Source organism: Chrysemys picta, chromosome 3 (genome assembly GCF_011386835.1).
Source record: "Chrysemys picta bellii isolate R12L10 chromosome 3, ASM1138683v2, whole genome shotgun sequence".
Taxonomy (NCBI): Eukaryota; Metazoa; Chordata; order Testudines; family Emydidae; genus Chrysemys; species Chrysemys picta.
The window spans coordinates 120,689,264-120,707,270 of NC_088793.1; the positions used below are offsets into that span (position 1 = coordinate 120,689,264).

The 18,007-nt window shown below is 41.9% G+C and overlaps 1 protein-coding gene across 1 annotated transcript in view; it reads left to right on the forward strand.

Annotated features, from left to right (window-relative positions):
- Positions 1 to 18,007, forward strand: part of IGF2R (insulin like growth factor 2 receptor) — a 91,150-nt gene that overhangs the window by 56,815 nt on the left and 16,328 nt on the right. Inside the window, exons 30-37 of the mRNA XM_065588914.1 lie at positions 1,166 to 1,263; positions 2,479 to 2,615; positions 4,821 to 5,011; positions 5,391 to 5,517; positions 6,079 to 6,204; positions 9,257 to 9,519; positions 10,647 to 10,859; positions 14,439 to 14,588. Of these exons, the coding sequence (XP_065444986.1) occupies positions 1,166 to 1,263; positions 2,479 to 2,615; positions 4,821 to 5,011; positions 5,391 to 5,517; positions 6,079 to 6,204; positions 9,257 to 9,519; positions 10,647 to 10,859; positions 14,439 to 14,588 (1,305 nt within the window). The remainder of the gene's footprint in view (positions 1 to 1,165; positions 1,264 to 2,478; positions 2,616 to 4,820; positions 5,012 to 5,390; positions 5,518 to 6,078; positions 6,205 to 9,256; positions 9,520 to 10,646; positions 10,860 to 14,438; positions 14,589 to 18,007) is intronic.

Below are 18,007 nucleotides of genomic sequence, written 5' to 3' on the forward strand. Positions count from 1 at the left end.
CATTCCTCTTACTGGAGAATTACTATGACTACAGTAGCTGAATCATGAGCCCTGAACTGGCTTTTAAAGGAGACTGGGAAAAGATCTTTCCTTATTTGAATAATTTGATTTTTTTGAAAGTGTAAAACGCATGGCGTGAGGATGAGTAGCTTGTCCTACAGAAGAACAGGGCATTCTTTTTATTCTTTTGTTACACGTTAAGCGAGATTATATTTTTTTATAACAAACATACCTTATAAGTGAATTATTAGAATTCTGGGAAATGTGTTCCTCTTGATCATGCTAATCTTGCCCCCACAGACAGTGGTAGATTCCACCTTTTTAAGGCTGCCTGACGTTTAGTAAGAGTGTGCTTGAAACCAAGTTGAAACAAATGCTTCCAGAAGAGCTGCATTGCAGAGCATGAATGACTTCCTGGAATGCACTCGCCTGAGGATTAAGCCTCTTAGTTTGGAAGAAATATATTGCTGCAGTGCCATGTTCCTAAAAGCCCCAACTTTCCAAAGCCAGGACTGCTTTATTTTTTTATGGCCATGTTGCCACTTCCAGTTCTGCCATCCCCGAATGAACCAAATCTGTCCACTCATAAATGCAATTAATTTACATCTTCACAGGGCTGTTTCTGTAGCCCTCAATATCACCTTGAAGGTGCAGGTGGCCCTCCTCCTCCTGATCCCTCTGCTCCTTTTTCCCTAGCCCATACTCTGAAAGGACCAGTGGCTATGGGGTTGCTCTGCTTGCCTACTCCCATTTTGGAGGGAACTGGGCAGAAGCTAGCAGTTCTATCCACTCCGATCCCTCTATTTTTCCCTTTTCCTTCCTGGTTAAAGAAACAGTGGCCCTTACACTGCTCTGCTGCTACTCCTCCCTCCCTACAATCCTCTAGAAGAGCCAGTGGTTCTTGACCCTTTCCTGTGGGTAACATTTTTACATGCCCTTGATGAATGGCTTTTTTCTGAGCTCTAGTCATGTATACACAACTTTAGGACTAGTAACATGTGAAGGTATCCTCTGCATTCAGCTGTATAATGTTAGATCTCTGATTGGTGTCTTGTCTAACTGCACTAATGTTTGAAAGCCAAATGAAGTAGGGGAAATTTTTGTTCACCGCTATATTTAGAGATGTGAAATATAAACTTCTCTGGTTCTATTTTTTTTTTTTCAGCCAGTGTTTCTAAAAGAAACTCCTGATTGCACCTACCTGTTTGAATGGCACACCCAATATGCCTGTCCAGCCTTCCGATCTATAGAATGCTCCTACAAGTAAGCTGTGCTTCCCTCTGACCTAAACTGGTGGTGATGTGCTGGTGGTGACATGTGCCCATTCAGGAGCCATTGTATTCAGCATGAACGGCTATGATCACAGCCATTATTTTCTCTCGTTGATAAAGTGATCCAGTGTGAATTTGCGATGGGTTAAATTGTAACGCGTATCACCAATGCACAAGTGCAAATGTAATTCTTGGGGATGGGGGAAAACAAACTTAAGCTTATGAACTAATTTTGTATATAGGAATAGACTGTTTTTGGGAAGTAGGGGGAGGTTTTACAGTTTAGTGCCAGAACAGACATTGTTAGACTGGGTGGGGGAGGGAGCAGAAAGAGGCCAGAGATAAAATGAAGCTGTTGGTGTTGGGTTTTTGAACCATTGAAAAGGAGGGGTATGTATGATGGAAACTGGAACCTAATGTTTGAGTTTGCTGTCTGTGTGTGTTGAAATATAGTTAACCACCAGCGCGTGCTCTCTCTGACCCTCATAGAAGCAAGATGACTTGTGAGGCTTTCCCAGTAAAACATTTTTGAATAGTTCTCTAGGCCATAGTTTCACAGAGATATTAAGGCCAGAAGAGACCAGAATTCAGACTAAAGGATCTAATTAATGTATATCAGGATTCATGAAGTTCCATCCAGATACACCTAGAGTAAGCCCAGAGACTTGAATTAGACTAAAGCATTTAATCCTCAGAAGACTAAATTGCGTGCCACAGGCAGGGAACAGGGGAGACTGAGGTCCCCAAGGGCCAGAGGTCTCTGCAGTGTCAGGGAATTGATGAGGTGAGAGAGACCCAGCTGGTCCTAGCACGTTAACCACACCCTGTGCTTCTGAGGAAGGGAGGGAAAAAATCCCTAGTGCCCCAGCCCATCTGACCTGGGGGGATAACTCCTTCCTGACCCCAAATCTGGCAATCACTGTGCTTTGAGTAAGACATGCCAGCTAGGGACCTAGATAGAGGATTCTCTGTAATATCTCATAGTATTGGTCCACCCTATCTAATGGTTGGTCTTGGCAAACCTAAGGGGTGTGAGACCTGGCTGGGATGCTGCTAATAGAAACCTACTGTTGATGCAGGATATCCAGACGCTTCCTGCATGTAGCATTTCCCCCTGAATCAGTGCAGAATTGTTGATCCAGCGTGGTGGTCTGCTTTTGGAGGTGGCTTTGATTCATCTAAATGTAAAACTGTTTGTTTAATGCAGAGACAACAAAGGAAATTCATTTGATCTTTCACCTCTGACACGGCATAGAGAAAACTGGGAAGCTATTCCAATGTCTGGCTCAACACAAAAATACTATATTAATGTCTGCCAGTCCTTAGTGCTACATGCAGGGGCAGGTAAGAGCAAGAGAAATACATATTTAAATGCCATTGGTAGTTATGGGATGAAAATAGGAAGAGAGACAGCCTTGTCTCCTCTCCACACCGTGCCAACAGCAAAGCAAAAGATCACCAGGCGCAGAGTAGACACAGGCACAGCTGTGGCTTGTGGGCAGCAGAGCGAAGGCCAAGGCTTAGGGTCAGTTTCATCATAACCAATGGTGGAGTTCCTTAGCAGCTCTTTTCTTTACCCCCACCCCTCCACAGCCTCAGCCTTGCTTCATTACTCTCTAGCTCTTCCCCCTTTATTCTAAATTGGCCATAGATCTTGGGGGTGGGCGAGATGGCACAGAAGAGCATCACTGGAGGAGGGTGACCTTTTGAGGAGGTTGCTTCTCTCTAGCCCCACCGAGCTGATCCTAGATTCTTGGCCAGGTGTCTAGGGCAGGGGTCGGCAACCTTTTAGAAGAGGTCTGACGAGTCTTCATTTATTCACTTTAATTTAAGGTTTTGCGTGCCGGTAATACAATTTTTAATGTTTTTTAGAAGGTCTCTGTCTAAAAGTCTATATGTTATATAACTATTTTTGTATTGTAAAATGAACAAGGTTTTCAAAATGTTTAAGAAGCTTCATTTGAAATTAAATTAAAACGTTGATCTTACGCTGCCGGCCCGCTGCTCGTCTGGGGTTCTATTCACCTAAGCCGGCAGCGGGCTGAGCAGGGCCTGCTTCCGGGACCCAGGCTGGCAAGGGTCTGGCAGCCAGAACCCCAGACTGGTAGCGGACTGTGCGGGGCTCAGCCCGCTGCCGCTCAGGGGTTCCATCTGCCGGCTCCTGCCAACCGGGATCCCGGCTGCCGGATCCGCTCAGCCCGCTGCCGGTCTGGGGTCCTAGCCCTGCCCACATATAGTGGGTACCTACCTTCTCCCTGGCTTTGGCTCATTCTCTTCTCCCCCCCTCCCCCTGCACTGAGCTGAGGGTGGGAGTGCACTGAGCATAGGGCTGGGGGTGAAAGAGCAGGTTGGGGTGTATGGTCCGGCCAGGAGCTAGAATGAGGGAAGGGGCTCAGGGTTGGGGTAGGAGGTTTGGGTGTGGAGCACTTACCTGGGCAGCTCCCATTTGGTGCGAGGGGTGCAGGTAGGAATGTGGGGGGGGCGTGCAGGAGCTCCCATTTGGTGCTCAGGGTAGGGGTGGGTATGTGGGGGGCGCAAGAGTCAGGATGTGGGGGGGTGCATGGGGGCGGGGGGGCTGGGTATGTATGGGGGTGCTAGAGTCAGGGCTGGGGTTGTGGGGGGGTGAAGGAGTCAAGCAGAGGGCTGAGTATGTGTGAGGGGGTACAGGGCTCAGGGCAGGGACCTAGGGGGTGTGCAGGGCTCAGGGCAGGGGTCTGAGGGGTGTGTGGGGCACAGGGCTCAAGGCAGAGGGCTGGGTGTGTGTGAGGGGGGGGCTCAGGGGATGGGTCTGGGGGGTGTGCAGGGCTCAGGGCAGAGGGCTGAGTGTGTGTTTGGGGGGGTCAGGGCAGGGTGCTGGAGGCGATATGCCTCCATTCTACCCCCCCTTCCCCAAGGTCCTGCTTCCGCTTCTACTCTGCCTCCGACCTGCTCCTTCCTGACCCCCCCCCTCGCAAGGGCCATCAGCTGATCGGCCTCAAGGAGGGAGGGACAGAGAGCCGGAGGAGGGGCAGGAACCCAGCACACTGCTGGAAGAGGTAGGAGAGCCGGCAGGACCCAGCTTCTGCCCCCTGTCCCTTGCCCCTGCCGGGGGGGCAGACGAGCAGTCTGGGCAGGATTTTTAATGGCACGCTTTTGGCACGCGTGCCATACGTTGCCGACCCCTGGTCTAGGGGCAGGTATTCTGGCAGCTGAGCTGTGCAGTAGCAAACCTCCCTTCTAGCAGCTACAGCTGTGGCTGGTTCCTCCTGCTGCTGCATGACCGTGTGAGTGGGAGGTGAAGCTGTATAAAGGAAGCAAAGTGTCCCAAGTGACTAAGTGTCCAAAATTAACATAATCAGTTCTTTTCGAGACTGAGGTCAACCATTTAAAGTGATGGTCAAGCTAAGCATTTCTTTTAAAGTGGTGTTGGTGAGTAGCATAGCACTTTGCCGCTAGTGTACATGTGGAAGAATCCCTTGTTTCGTAAACATGCATCCTAAAGTGTTGGGACAGCTGGTGATGGAGTCACAGAGAGCAAACGTCACATTTCTGCATTTGTCTCTTATCTAGGGTCTTGTCCGTCAGATGCGGCTGCCTGCTTAGTGGATGGTTCCAAATATATAAATCTAGGTGAGGTTGCTGATGGACCACGATGGGAAAATGGCATTTCTATTCTAAAGTACGTAAATGGGGAGCCATGTCCGGACAAAATTCGCAACAGGACAACAATATTACGCCTCAAGTGTGATGAAAGCAGAGTTGTAAGTATGGTACTGCCAGTAGGGTTTTATCTTGCTGTGACGTATCCACTTTTCCGTGAAGGAAAAATATTCACCACTATTTTGGGGTGGGGCAAAAACCCTTTTGGTGCAATTGGATTGGAACTAGCTGTGGGAGCTAAGTAAGGAGTTGAGCTCCTGATCTGAGACTCCTAGAATTTGAGAGACTGACCAGAAAGGTCTTTCATGTCTAATATGCCTGCTAGTGCAGAGTTATTCTCTCTAGTACATAGTCCAACATTTTCTCTAGCTTTCAGATATACCCAGCAGTGGAGTTTCCATTACTTGCTGTCACATTTAAATGTTTGCTGTACTTTTGAAGATACTTTGATTTTTCTCTCTCAAATCTTCTGTGTTTCAGGAGTCTAAACCAGAATTAGTAACTGCTATTGAAGAATGTGAATATACTTTCTTATGGTTCACTGCTGCTGCATGTCCTCTGAAAAGAAATGTGCAAAATGACTGCAGAGTAACCAACCCTGCTACAGGTTAGGGACACATGACAACTTTATGCACATGGCATCAATGTGTTCCAGATGTGTTAGAGGAGTTGGAAACCGTATTGCATTTGTACTCTGATAGCTGTAATTGCCAGTAACAATGAATGAGGAGAATTGGAGGTCCCTGAACCCTGGTCGGCTTGCCCTCGTTCTGCCAGATGTGGCGTGAGAACTCTCAAGTGCTGGGAGATGAGGGTTGTTGTCACTAACCTTCTCCAGAGGGGAACTGTTTTGAGGCGGGCTGGAGAAATATTGTGTAAAGGAACTACTCTCTCAGCCTCTTGGAGATGCTTGGTCTATCATGAATGCTACTGGCAGACCCTGAACAGATTGTTGCCTCAGAAAATTCCAGCATTGGATTCCTCTTAAGTAACTTAAAAGGCAAATAATTGTCAAAACTGGTTGGTGCCTATCGGGCATCCTGTGGAGTCGGGGGAGTGCTGGGCTATGATTCTTAAGCATCTCTTTAAAAAGCCATTGTTTGTTTGACTCTATTTTATTTATTTTGATTCTGCAAAAGGAATAAATTCTTCCTTGTTTTCCCTGCAGGCCATCTCTTTGACCTGAATTCTTTAAAGAGAGAGTCTGGCTACACTATCTATGACATCAAGAGAAGAAGAAGGCTTCAGTTGAATGTTTGTAATGAAGCTAAAAGCCCATGTGGTAGTGGGGTTGGTAAGTTTGTTTTGTTTGCTTTTTTCTGAATTTGCCTTCTGTGCTTGTAAATAGTATGCGACATCACTAACAGTAGATCAGTCAGTGAAACTCTCTGCCTAAAGAAAAACCTATTTTTCCTCACAGTATTAAACACCAAAACATACAAGTGGGGAAGAGATAATGGAATATAATGCACTGATACGTGAGGAGATAGAGGTAGCCTGGTTGGGACTCACTGGTGCAAAATACTTTAAAATCATAAGAAATGTAACATGTTAGGAATGGAGTTAGAAATGGACAACATTTGCCTTGGAGAAGTGAGTGTTATTCCGGAGTCCCTGTTTGAACAGAAGCCCTTCTCTCTGGACCATGGAGACAGGCCCGTAGATCTGGCTGCAAGCAGGGAATAGGACTAGTCCTTTGTTGAATTCTCCAGAATTCTCAGCCTCTGGACATGTGCAGGCAGTATGCTATGGGTCTCTGCTTTTGGGCAAGACTTGGGAATTCGCACTAAGCACTCTGTCTAAAAAAAAACAAAAAACAAAACACTTGGCACTTGGAATAAAAATCAGGGTAAGATATGGTTCCCAGAAGATGGAAATCTGTTTCTTTTTAAGAAAACTAAACTTTCCCTCATCCCTATCACTTATAAACAGCTGATTGCAAAACTGACCAAAAATACTGCAAATAACAAGCAGCAGAAACTCCATTAAACTGTTCTAAGTTGTGGAGTGACATGTGACAGTTTATTCAGCCAAACTATTTAAGGAGCAGCTGTGACTCCTTCATTTCAATTCAGTGAGACTTTATTGACACGATAAGTTATACAAGTGCTGCCAAACTGTAAGAAAGAGACCCCTTAGATATGTATTGTGACCCTTCTTCCAACAACCTCAAACTGCACTCAAATTTAAGGAAATAAATGTGAGTTCAGACCTGTATGTTAGGAACCCAGTTACAAGGCATAGTGGCTATCATTAGACTGAAGAGCACTTCTGCTAGTGCATTTAGTTATGCCTGGGGGAATTCTGTGTCAAAAATTTAAAAATTCTGCGCACAATATTTTCAAATTCTACAAAATTCAACATACTTTTTGTCAAAATAACACAATATAATCACACCAGTTTCAATTATTTTTGTTCATTTATTTCAACATACCTGTCAGCAAGTATGTCTGTAACAATACAGATGACAAAAATTCAGGAAATAGATTCCTTACTAGACATATTACTACAGAACTCTGAGTAATAATTGATTTATCCTACAATACAGAACCGTATTTCCTGCACCCCTCAGAAGCAGTGCAAAGGCTTGGGGGCCTCAGGGGTAACGGAGGAGCTGAGGGAGAGTGGAAGTAAATTGCTGGGAAGGCGCCTGGGTGTGAATTTAGAGGGTTGTTTGGTATGGGGAAAGGTATGGAACAGTTTTTTGAGAGGGACGGGGAGGATTGTTAGGGAGCTTCCCCCATGCAGACTCTGGCTGGCCCCCTAGACTCTCCCATTCAGTCAGGCACATCTGCCCCTGTCCCCTTGTGTCTGTGCCCTCACCCAGCTGCTCCACCTCTCCCCCATCACCATGTGTCTCTGCACCTCTCTCCCCCCGTGGCCCTGTGCCTCCACTCCCATTCAGCCTCTGCCCCAGTCTGTCCTCCCCCACTAGCCCTTATGAGCCCCTGTCTGACACTCCCCCCTCCAGCACTCCACAGACCCTGTCTCCTGACCTGGCCTGACAAGTGCTGGGAAGGCAGCTTTCTCTACCCTTGCTGCTGGGAGCTGCAACTGTTGCCACAGTACCCTCTGGTGGGGAAAATTCGGGACTGCTTCAACATTTTGACAGAAGCTTTTTTTTGCATGAAAAAATAGAAATCTGCAGGGTTCATTAAATATGCGCACACGCAGTAGTGCAGAATTCCCTCAGGAGTAATTTAGTGCGTTTAGTATAAATGTAGTCTACACTAGGTACTAATCCCATCCCTAAATCAGACTTCCAGTGGTGACCTATTAAGAGGATGTTTAATAAATCTTTATGTAGCAGATTAATCTGGTCTAGAAGACTGACAGTGTTCTTCTCCCATATTAAGTGTCACCTACAGTAGTAGGTAAGGCGTTATCTGCCATGTAGTAAAACGGAACCTACTAACAGGCCTTGGAAGCCCATGGCAGGCAACATTTAAGATTTAGTGTAGAAACACTTGCACTGTTAATGCAACGAAGCTGTGGGATTCTAGCTGGGGCGAAGGAATTAGAACTCTCCTCTCCCAAACAATCTTTAGTCGATGACACACAAACCGCTCTTTTAGAATCGAAAAGAGAGCCAACGCTGATGGTCCACACTTCACTGATCCATTTATGGCTAAGTATCACAGCGTGTCTGGTATGATGTGCTCTGCTACTCTGTGTGGCCCCATATTCTGATCCATAGTGGCTGCAGTAGTACCTCTGTCAGAGTTCTTGCAGTCTACCAGATAAATGTGTAATTCCACAAAGGACAACAGTTAACACCATCACTTACTTCAAATGTTGTCTGCCTGTAACTGCTTTGAGTAATTTATAGTGATCGCTCTAATATAAAGAGATATTAATATCCAAAGGGCTTAACACCCATCAAATGGGCAAGTAACCTACCTTATTTCATCTTAGACAAAAAGTCTGTTTCTAGTTTTTCAGTGGCTAATGTTCTTTGCACCCTTATAATTTAAAAGAAGCAAATGGCTAGTTCTGAATGGAGATGAGGAATGGGTGGCCGGGACTAGGAGTAGCTATACTAAAACTTTGCCTGTTACCTTTCATCTTGACTGAATGTTCTACAGCCACCACTCCCTTTTTATGCTTGTAAAATGTTGATATTTAATCATAGTGGTGCAAGTAGTAGATACCATATTGAGAGGTGTTTATTTTTTTTTTTAATTGTTTAGGGGAAAAGTAATAATTCAAAATGCTTTTAGTCCTAGTTTAAGACCACCATAGGATTTAAGGAACAATTGTAATCTACCATACAATTACACAGTACAATCAGATTATTCATTTTCTTTCCTAGCCAATAACTTTTGTCCCCATTTTACTTGATTTAGGTGCCTGCATCATTGGTGATCAGAAGCCAATTAGTGCTGGAAGGCTGAGCAAAATGTTGATTTATGAGGATCAGCTGTTGAAGCTTGTCTACTCAGGGGGAGATCCCTGTCCTGCAAACGCTGAATTGAAACACACAAGCTATTTTAGCTTTGTGTGCAAGTCTGATGCTGGAGCTAGTAGCCAACCTGTGCTTTTGTCCTTTGATGAGCAGACATGCACCCATTACTTTTCTTGGCATACTACTTTAGCCTGTGAGGAGGAGGTAAGAGAATCAACAAGCCTCTCTTTCTGAAACAGAAACCACAGACACAGTACAATGGAAAAAACATTCTGTTTCTTGTTAGCGTCGTTCTGGTGTGGCAAAAGTGTTGTTCTTTAAATTCTACATTTCAAGGGAAAGGTCTCATCTTGTATAGTACCCTAACTTATAAAGAAATTCATAGCAGAAGTGTCTTTTTTTTTTTTTTTTTTTTTTTTTTTTTAGCAGTGAGTATAATTTGTTACAGTAAAAAGTGCAAGTCTGCTACCAGTTAATACTTGTAACCAAAGGATTTCTAGTTTCGGTACTTATTGACCAATCTGAGAGTACTCTTAAAAAGAACAGAAAAGGCATTTTCAGATGTTCACCTCTGAGTTAATGTGACACGCTTTGATAGCTTGTAAGATAACTCATTTCACTATTGAGTATCTTTGTCTTGAAAGATATGCCATAACTGAAATAGAAAATATTGGCCTGATGCAGGAATTTCATGGTGAGGCTCTGTGGCCTGTTACGCAGATCAGGTTAGATGATCATAATGGTCCCTTCTGGCATTAGAAGTCTGACATATTTTGCAATTGCTTTTTTCCTAGCTACCATTCAAAAACCCAAAACTTTCATATGATTTATGAGAAATGTAGACACTTTCAGATTCTCTTGGTGCCAGAAAGTATAAACATGATGAGAACAAGTGTACTTGATTGTACAGTCGGGGAAAAAAAATTACTGGATTGTAATTAAATGGCTTAAATGCTGTACTTGAAGTGTACTCCCATGACTGATTTCGAGATTGCTACTGAGTTTGCTGACCCTTTGAGACATTTTTATGGCTATCTACACTAAGAAATTACACACCAATGCTTCATTTCTCTCTTCCTTAGTGGCGAACCTGGGCCCTAAATCATAAACATTAAATAAGAAAATCCCATTTCCTCTATCAAATATAAATTATGTAGATTACCGTCAGTAGCTAAGCAAAGAGCAACAAATGCAGTTTTACTTAAAGGCTCTCCAAATTGAATTTGAAATTTAATCCCACTTGAAATTCCCTCTCTGGCCAGAGGGAGAAAGGGAAGTATCATTGCATAATAGACAGTTCCCATAAAGGCATCACATTTGTTTTTTAACAGGTGAAGTGCTCAGTGCTGAATGGAAGCTCAGTTATTGACCTCTCCCCTCTGATCCATCGAACTGGTTATTATGAGGCATTTGATGATGATGATTTAACTGACGTCACTCCAGATTTCTATATTAACATCTGTGAGCCTCTGAATCCAATCCCAGATGTCAACTGCCCACCTGGAGCGGCTGTCTGCATGGTTCCTGTTACTGGATCCCCCATAGTAAGTACCGTGTAACTATCAGCACTGAAATATTTTGAGATCCTGTAACTCTGACAACTCCTTCTTTGAATAACACCTCTTACCCCAATGAAACTGGTCTGATTACACTGGTCTACAATTTTTGAGAAGTCATCTGCTTCAGAGATAAAATGTGCTATTTATTATGTATTTTGATGTGCTGAATTCAAATATGACAATTAAAACAACTGATTGGCTACTGTTTCTAAGATATTTAAGTTTTTACATTTTATGTCTATGTATATTGTGTAGATAGTAGAGTTTTAATCATAAATTGTAAACCTAGGTCTTCATGTGTTTATGGTTGCTTTACATGATATTTCACCTGTCCTGTTTATGTAACACTTTAAAAATCAGCAAAAGGGTTATATAAATAAAATGTATTATGAAACAAAAGGCAAACTATTCTGTACATAGTTTGGTCCTATTCAGTGTCTACTCGGCGCTTCTTGACTTGTCTCTTGTATTCATTAAATGGAGCATCTCTTGTCACAGGCCAGCAATAGTCTGCAAGCATTGATGGGCTCCATTTGCCCTGATAGCGTTTCTCCATTGTTGCAATGTCCTGGTGAAATCGCTCGCCGTGCTCGTCGCTCACTGCTCCGCAGTTTGGTGGGAAAAAAATCTAGATGAGTGTGCAAAAAATGTATCTTTAGTGACATGTTGCAACCAAGGCTTTTGTATGCCTTGAGGAGGTTTTCCACCAACAACCTGTAGTTGTCTGCCTTGTTCTTTCCGAGAAAATTTATTGCCACTAACTGGAAGGCTTTCCATGCCGTCTTTTCCTTGCCACGCAGTGCATGGTCAAATGCATCATCTCGAAGAAGTTCACGAATCTGAGGACCAACAAAGACACCTTCCTTTATCTTAGCTTCACTTAACCTTGGAAATTTTCCACGCAGGTACTTGAAAGCTGCTTGTGTTTTGTCAATGGCCTTGACAAAGTTCTTCATCAGACCCAGCTTGATGTGTAAGGGTGGTAACAAAATCTTCCTTGATTCAACAAGTGGTGGATGCTGAACACCTTTTCCTCCCAGGCTCCAATGACTGTCGGAGTGGCCAATCTTTCTTGATGTAGTGGGAATCTCTTGCACGACTATCCCATTCGCAGAGAAAACAGCAGTACTTTGTGTATCCCGTCTGCAGACCAAGCAAGAGAGCAACAACCTTCAAATCGCCACAAAGCTGCCACGGATGTTGGTCATAGTTTATGCACCTTAAAAGTTGTTTCATGTTGTCATAGGTTTCCTTCATATGGACTGCATGACCAACTGGAATTGATGGCAAAACATTGCCATTATGCAGTAAAACAGCTTTAAGACTCGTCTTTGATGAATCAATGAACAGTCTCCACTCATCTGGATCGTGAACGATGTTGAGGGCTGCCATCACACGATCGATGTTGTTGCAGGCTACAAGATCACCTTCCATGAAGAAGAATGGGACAAGATCCTTTTGACGGTCACGGAACATGGAAACCCTAACATCACCTGCCAGGAGATTCCACTGCTGTAGTCTGGAGCCCAACAGCTCTGCCTTACTCTTGGGTAGTTCCAAATCCCTGACAAGGTCATTCAGTTCACCTTGTGTTACGAGGTGTGGTTCAGAGGAGGAGGATGGGAGAAAATGTGGGTCCTGTGACATTGATGGTTCAGAACCAGAAGTTTCATCCTCTTCCTCTTCCTCGTCTGACTCAAGTGAGAATGATTCTGGTGCATGAGGAACCGGCAGCCCTTCTCTGGGGGGTACTGGGAGTATAGCTGATAGAATGTTTGGATAATGCACAGTCCACTTTTTCTTCTTTGACACACTTTTCCCAACTGGAGGCACCATGCAGAAGTAACAATTGTTGATATGATCTGTTGGCTCTCTCCAAATCATTGGCGAAGATTTGTTGCACAAGTGTTGCAGCATATGTGTGGGGCCCACCTCTTGTCCTGATCTCCAGTTTTGCAGCCAAAATAAAGGTGATAGGCTTTCTTAACCATAGTGGTTATGCTGCGCTTTTGTGATGCAAAAGTCACTTCAGCACAAACATAGCAGAAGTTATCTGCACTGTTCACACAAGTACGAGGCATCTCTGCTCACTTTGGCTAAACAGAAATGTGTCCCTTTGCAAAATCAAACACTGACAAATAAGAGAGCAGGACACCATGATTTCTAGAGCTGATCTAGGGCAATTTGTTCAGCAGAGTGATGTAAGCTTCGTTATGATTGCATCATCCATGACTTCTAGGAATAACATGATGCAATTCATATCATGTATGACGCAATACCAGCTTCAGATTGCATCATTCATTGTTTTGCCTAAAAAGCAAGTACTGTCCAAACCCAGTCATAGATTTATTCATAGATCCAGTCAAAGATGTATTTTTTAGTCATTTCTGGTTTAAATTGAGATCCCTTTCCTTTATAACTCACTTATCCTCCGCCATTCCCAAGTCAAGGGTTGTATATACTGACCCAATAGCATATCTTGAAAACTAGAGCCAATCAACAATTTTAAGCATCATTTTCGTTCTCAGTGACTCAGAATTAGTAAAGTTTGACTACATTTATTTCAGAAGCATTTTGGCTGTAGAGCAGTGTTATGAGTTTTGGGGGGAAAAGTTGATTAAAACTACATCTGTAAAATCCTGCCCCATCACACCATTTGTCACTTCTCTCCAAACTGTGTCCACGTCTTACATCACCATGGCTATCCTCTGAGGTGGAAAGATCCACTGGCATTGCAGACTTCTGTCTCCTGTGATATATACTGGCAGCTCTCACTGGGATAGACCCAAAACATTAGCCAAACATGTCTCATTCATGGTTTATATTTAGCAGTACCTACTAGGTGTTTGGATTGGTGAGCAGAAAGCTTTTAAGTAGTTACCTGTATATGGAGAAAAGATGATAGCCATAAAATTAATACAGTGTCCTAAATATGTATGTGTCCCAGTGTGTAGTGAAATGTAATTACAGGTGAATTATCTCCAAAACCTTATGTGAACACTTGATTACCAGATATCATGGTTTGCAAAGCAATAGTTGAAGGTGAAATCGGATTTGAAGGTGATGGTAACTCACCACCATAAGGAAGGTTGCTAGGGATGTTGACGTTTTCTCTTGCTGAAGATTAACTTACTGATTCTTGATGCGCATTTTTGCAAAGGCTGTGAGCAAGTGAAACTAGTATTTTAAATGACAACATTTCTTTATACTTGACTTTGGATGCTTCCATGTTGGCTAATAAGAAACCCGTTTGTTACTTGAAAACAGCACTCTTTCTTGGACTAATGACACATCTTGCACACAAGATGTGAATTTTTGTTGGTTTATTATGTGCTGTTTTTTCAAGCTTACCCATCATTTATCATAGTGAGTGGTCATCTTCTATTTTAAGATCTAATCAGAGTACATCCAAGGAGAGCAGTTGTTATAGGGCATGATTTTCAGAGGTGTTCAGTACCTCTGTTCTCACTTAAGCCAAGTAGCTGCATCTTCCATTGACGTATCTGAAAACTGGGGCTGTAGTATTTAATATGCCATTATTAATCAATGTTTTTGCTCGTTTAGGATATTGGTCGCATCACTGAACCTCCAAAAATAAATCCTGCAGTAAATGAAGTTTATATCACTTTTAACAGTACAACCCCTTGTGAAGCAGACAAAATGTACAGCTACAACTCTCTTATTGTATTCCATTGTAAAAGAGGAACAAGTCTGGTAAGAAACTTTTTTTTAAACATTTTACAGTGAAAATACAGATGTGTGTAGTGTAGAAAAAGGAACAATACGAAGTGTATTGAAAAATGGGAAGTAACCAATGTGATAGTGTAAACTTTGCTCGTCCATAGTGAATTTCTATTTTTAAACTGCAACCAAACCTAGTAAGGAAAAAATTGAGTAGTTCATGGGAAGACAGCAAGCATGTTTTGCTTCAGAAGAGTGTTTCCATTTTATGGCCTGAAAGAGAATTAGTCCTTTGTTCAGTTATTTTAAGATGTGTAATTTGCCTGCCTGCCTAAAAATATGTAAGTTGCAAGCTATCTGAGACTTTGCTGAGTTAATTAGTTTAGTGGTAGCTTATTGTTAACATTAAACTTCCTCTTAATACTGTCACTGATCAGCCTTAGCCCTGTACCAAAAGGAAGGAGTAGAATTCTTTTGCCTCGTGGAGGAAAACATTAGAATTTATTTGAATGTTTCCTTCGTACACTGTGTGCCATTTTCCCCAATTTAAAGACCAAAGATATCTTGTTACGAAATGTTAAAGCTGACTGGTTAAGCACTCAAGACAGGAAATGTAATAAATCTTAAATGTTCTTCTAATGTAGGTGTTTGGTTACATTTAAAAATACACATTTTATATAAATACCAGGGCTGTCAATCACGCGAGTTAACTGCAATTAACTCAAAAAAATTAATCGCGATTAATCGCACTTAGAACAATAGAATACCAATTTGAAATTTAGTAAATATTTTTGCATGTCTTTCTACATTTTCAATATTGATTTGAATTATAACACAGAATACAAAGTGCACAGTGCTCACTTTATATAATTATATTTGATTGCAAATATATGCACTGTAAAAATGATAAACAAAAGAAATAGTAATTTTCAATTCACCTCATACAAGTACTGAAGTGGAATCTCTTTATCGTGAAAGTGTAACTTACAAATGCAGATTTTATTTTTTTTGTTACATAACTGCACTCCAAAACAAAAGTGTAAACTTTAGACCCTACAAGTCCACTCAGTCCTACTTCTTCTGCCAGTCACTAAGACAAACAAGTTTGTTTACATTCACAGGAATTACTGCTGCCTGCTTCTTATTTACAATGTCACCTGAAAGTGAGAACAGGCGTTTGCATGGCACTTTTGTAGCCGGTGTTGCAAGGTGTTTTACATGCCAGATATGCTAAACATTTGTATGACCCTTCATGCTTCAGCCACCATTCCAGAGGACATGCTTCCATGATGTATTATTTTTTTAACAAGCATCATCAGCAATTAAATTTGTGACTGTACTCCTTGTGGGGGGAATTATGTCTCTTGCTCTGTTTTACCCGCATTCTGCATATATTTCATGTTTATAGCAGTCTCGGATGATGACCCAGCATGTTTGTTTTAAGAACTTTCACAGCAGATTTGACAAAATGCAAAGAAGGTACCAATGTGAGATTTCTAAAAATAGCTACAGCACTCGACCCAAGGTTTAAGAATCTGAAGTGCCATCCAAAATCTGAGAGGGATGAGATGTGGAGCATGCTTTCAAAAGTCTTTAAAAGAGCAACGCAAACCACCAAAAAAGAAAATCAACCTTCTGCTGGTGTCCTCTGACTCGGATAATGAAAAGAACATGAATCAGTCTGCACTGCTTTGGATCATTCTCAAGCAGAACCCATCAGCATGGAAGCTTGTCCTCTGGAATGGTGGATGAAGCATGAAGGGACATATGAATCTTTAGTGCATCTGACACGTCAATATCTTGTGACACCAGCTACAACAGTGCCATGCGAATGCCTGTTCTCACTTTCTGGTGACATTGTAAACAAGAAGCAGGCAGCATTACCTCCTGCAAATTATAACCAACCTTGTTTGTCTGGGTGATTGGCTGGCCAAGAAGTAGGACTGAATGGACTTGTAGGCTCTAAAGTTTTACATTTGTTTTATTTTTGAATGCAGGTTTTTTAACATAATTCTACATTTGTAAGTTCAACTTTCATGATAGATAGTGCACTACAGTACTTGTATGAGGTGAATTGAAAAATTCTGTTTTTTACAGTGCAAATATTTGTAACCAAAAATGAATATAAAGTGAGCACTGTACACTTTGTATTCTGTGTTGTAATTGAAATTAATATGTTTGAAAATGTAGTAAACATTCAAAAATCATTTAAAATAAATGGTATTCAATTGTTTAACAGCGCGATTAATCGCAGTTAATTTTTTTAATCGCTTGACAGCACTAATAAAGACTAAAGCTGGTCAGAAAAACATTGACGGAGATATTTTTCTGTCAAAATGCTTTTTTGAAACGTTCTCCAAAATTTTGTTTAGGAGCAAAAGTGAAAAGTTCCAAAAATGTCAAAATGAGACATTTCAGCATTATCAGAACACTTCAATTTTTTGTTTTGAAACTACTTTCTCTTACATTATATTAATAAATAGTTTATTAGAATATAAAACAAATTATGGCAATTAGAAAACAAGAGGAAGTGGTAAAAATCAAACTCAAACAACAAGTGGGAATATGTGTACCTTGGACTAGTATTGAAAAATCGGAATTGTGAAGATGCCATAAAATAATCAGACTTGCCACTACAGTGTTCAGAAAACTCTAGCCTTGCAGATCTTGCAAAAACATTTCAATAAATACAAAAATCAGTGTACATGAGAACTATCATGCTGATACTGCTGTAGAGGTCGAAATGCTGGAGTATGAAGAAAGCTGATGAAAGATTTTGACTGCAGAAATGAACTGGCTGACGGAAATTCTGAGAGGTTCAAGGGAGTGGAAAACAAATAAATGATTAGGGCAAGAAATAACGCTGTTACAGACAAGTCAAGAAAAAAAACTACGATGATTTGGACGCAAGTCAAAAATAGACCCGGAAAGGATGCAATGCACGGCTATCCTCACTAGAGTGCAAGGAACCAAGAAGGCGCTGGATAGATACAGTGAAGAATGGTATAGAACAGAAAGGTTCTGAACAAAGTTGTGAAGCTAGTACACGACAGAGTGGTGGAAAGACTTCATTCAGCCTATTGTTGCTGTTGAGGTGACAGGTAGGAATTGAAGAATATAAAACAAAAGTCAAAGTCTAAACAAAACTTAAACTTAAAATAACCCACCCTGAATCTTCCTTTGGAGAATTTTGTGATTTTCCATTTTTGTTCTGATATGAAACGAAGCCAAAATTTGGAATCTCAAAATACTTTGCAAAACAGCATTTCTGTCTTCCACACAGCTCTAGAAAGACATGAAAATGGGTGATATGATGGAATAATTTGTTGCTAGTGACTGGCATCTTACCATTTTGTACTGGTTAGAGTCCTGAGCCAAGGAGTTAGTAAAAACAACCCTGCCATCAGGAGTCTCCTTTTTACCTCTTCCCCCCCAATCCCCTGATCTCTAGA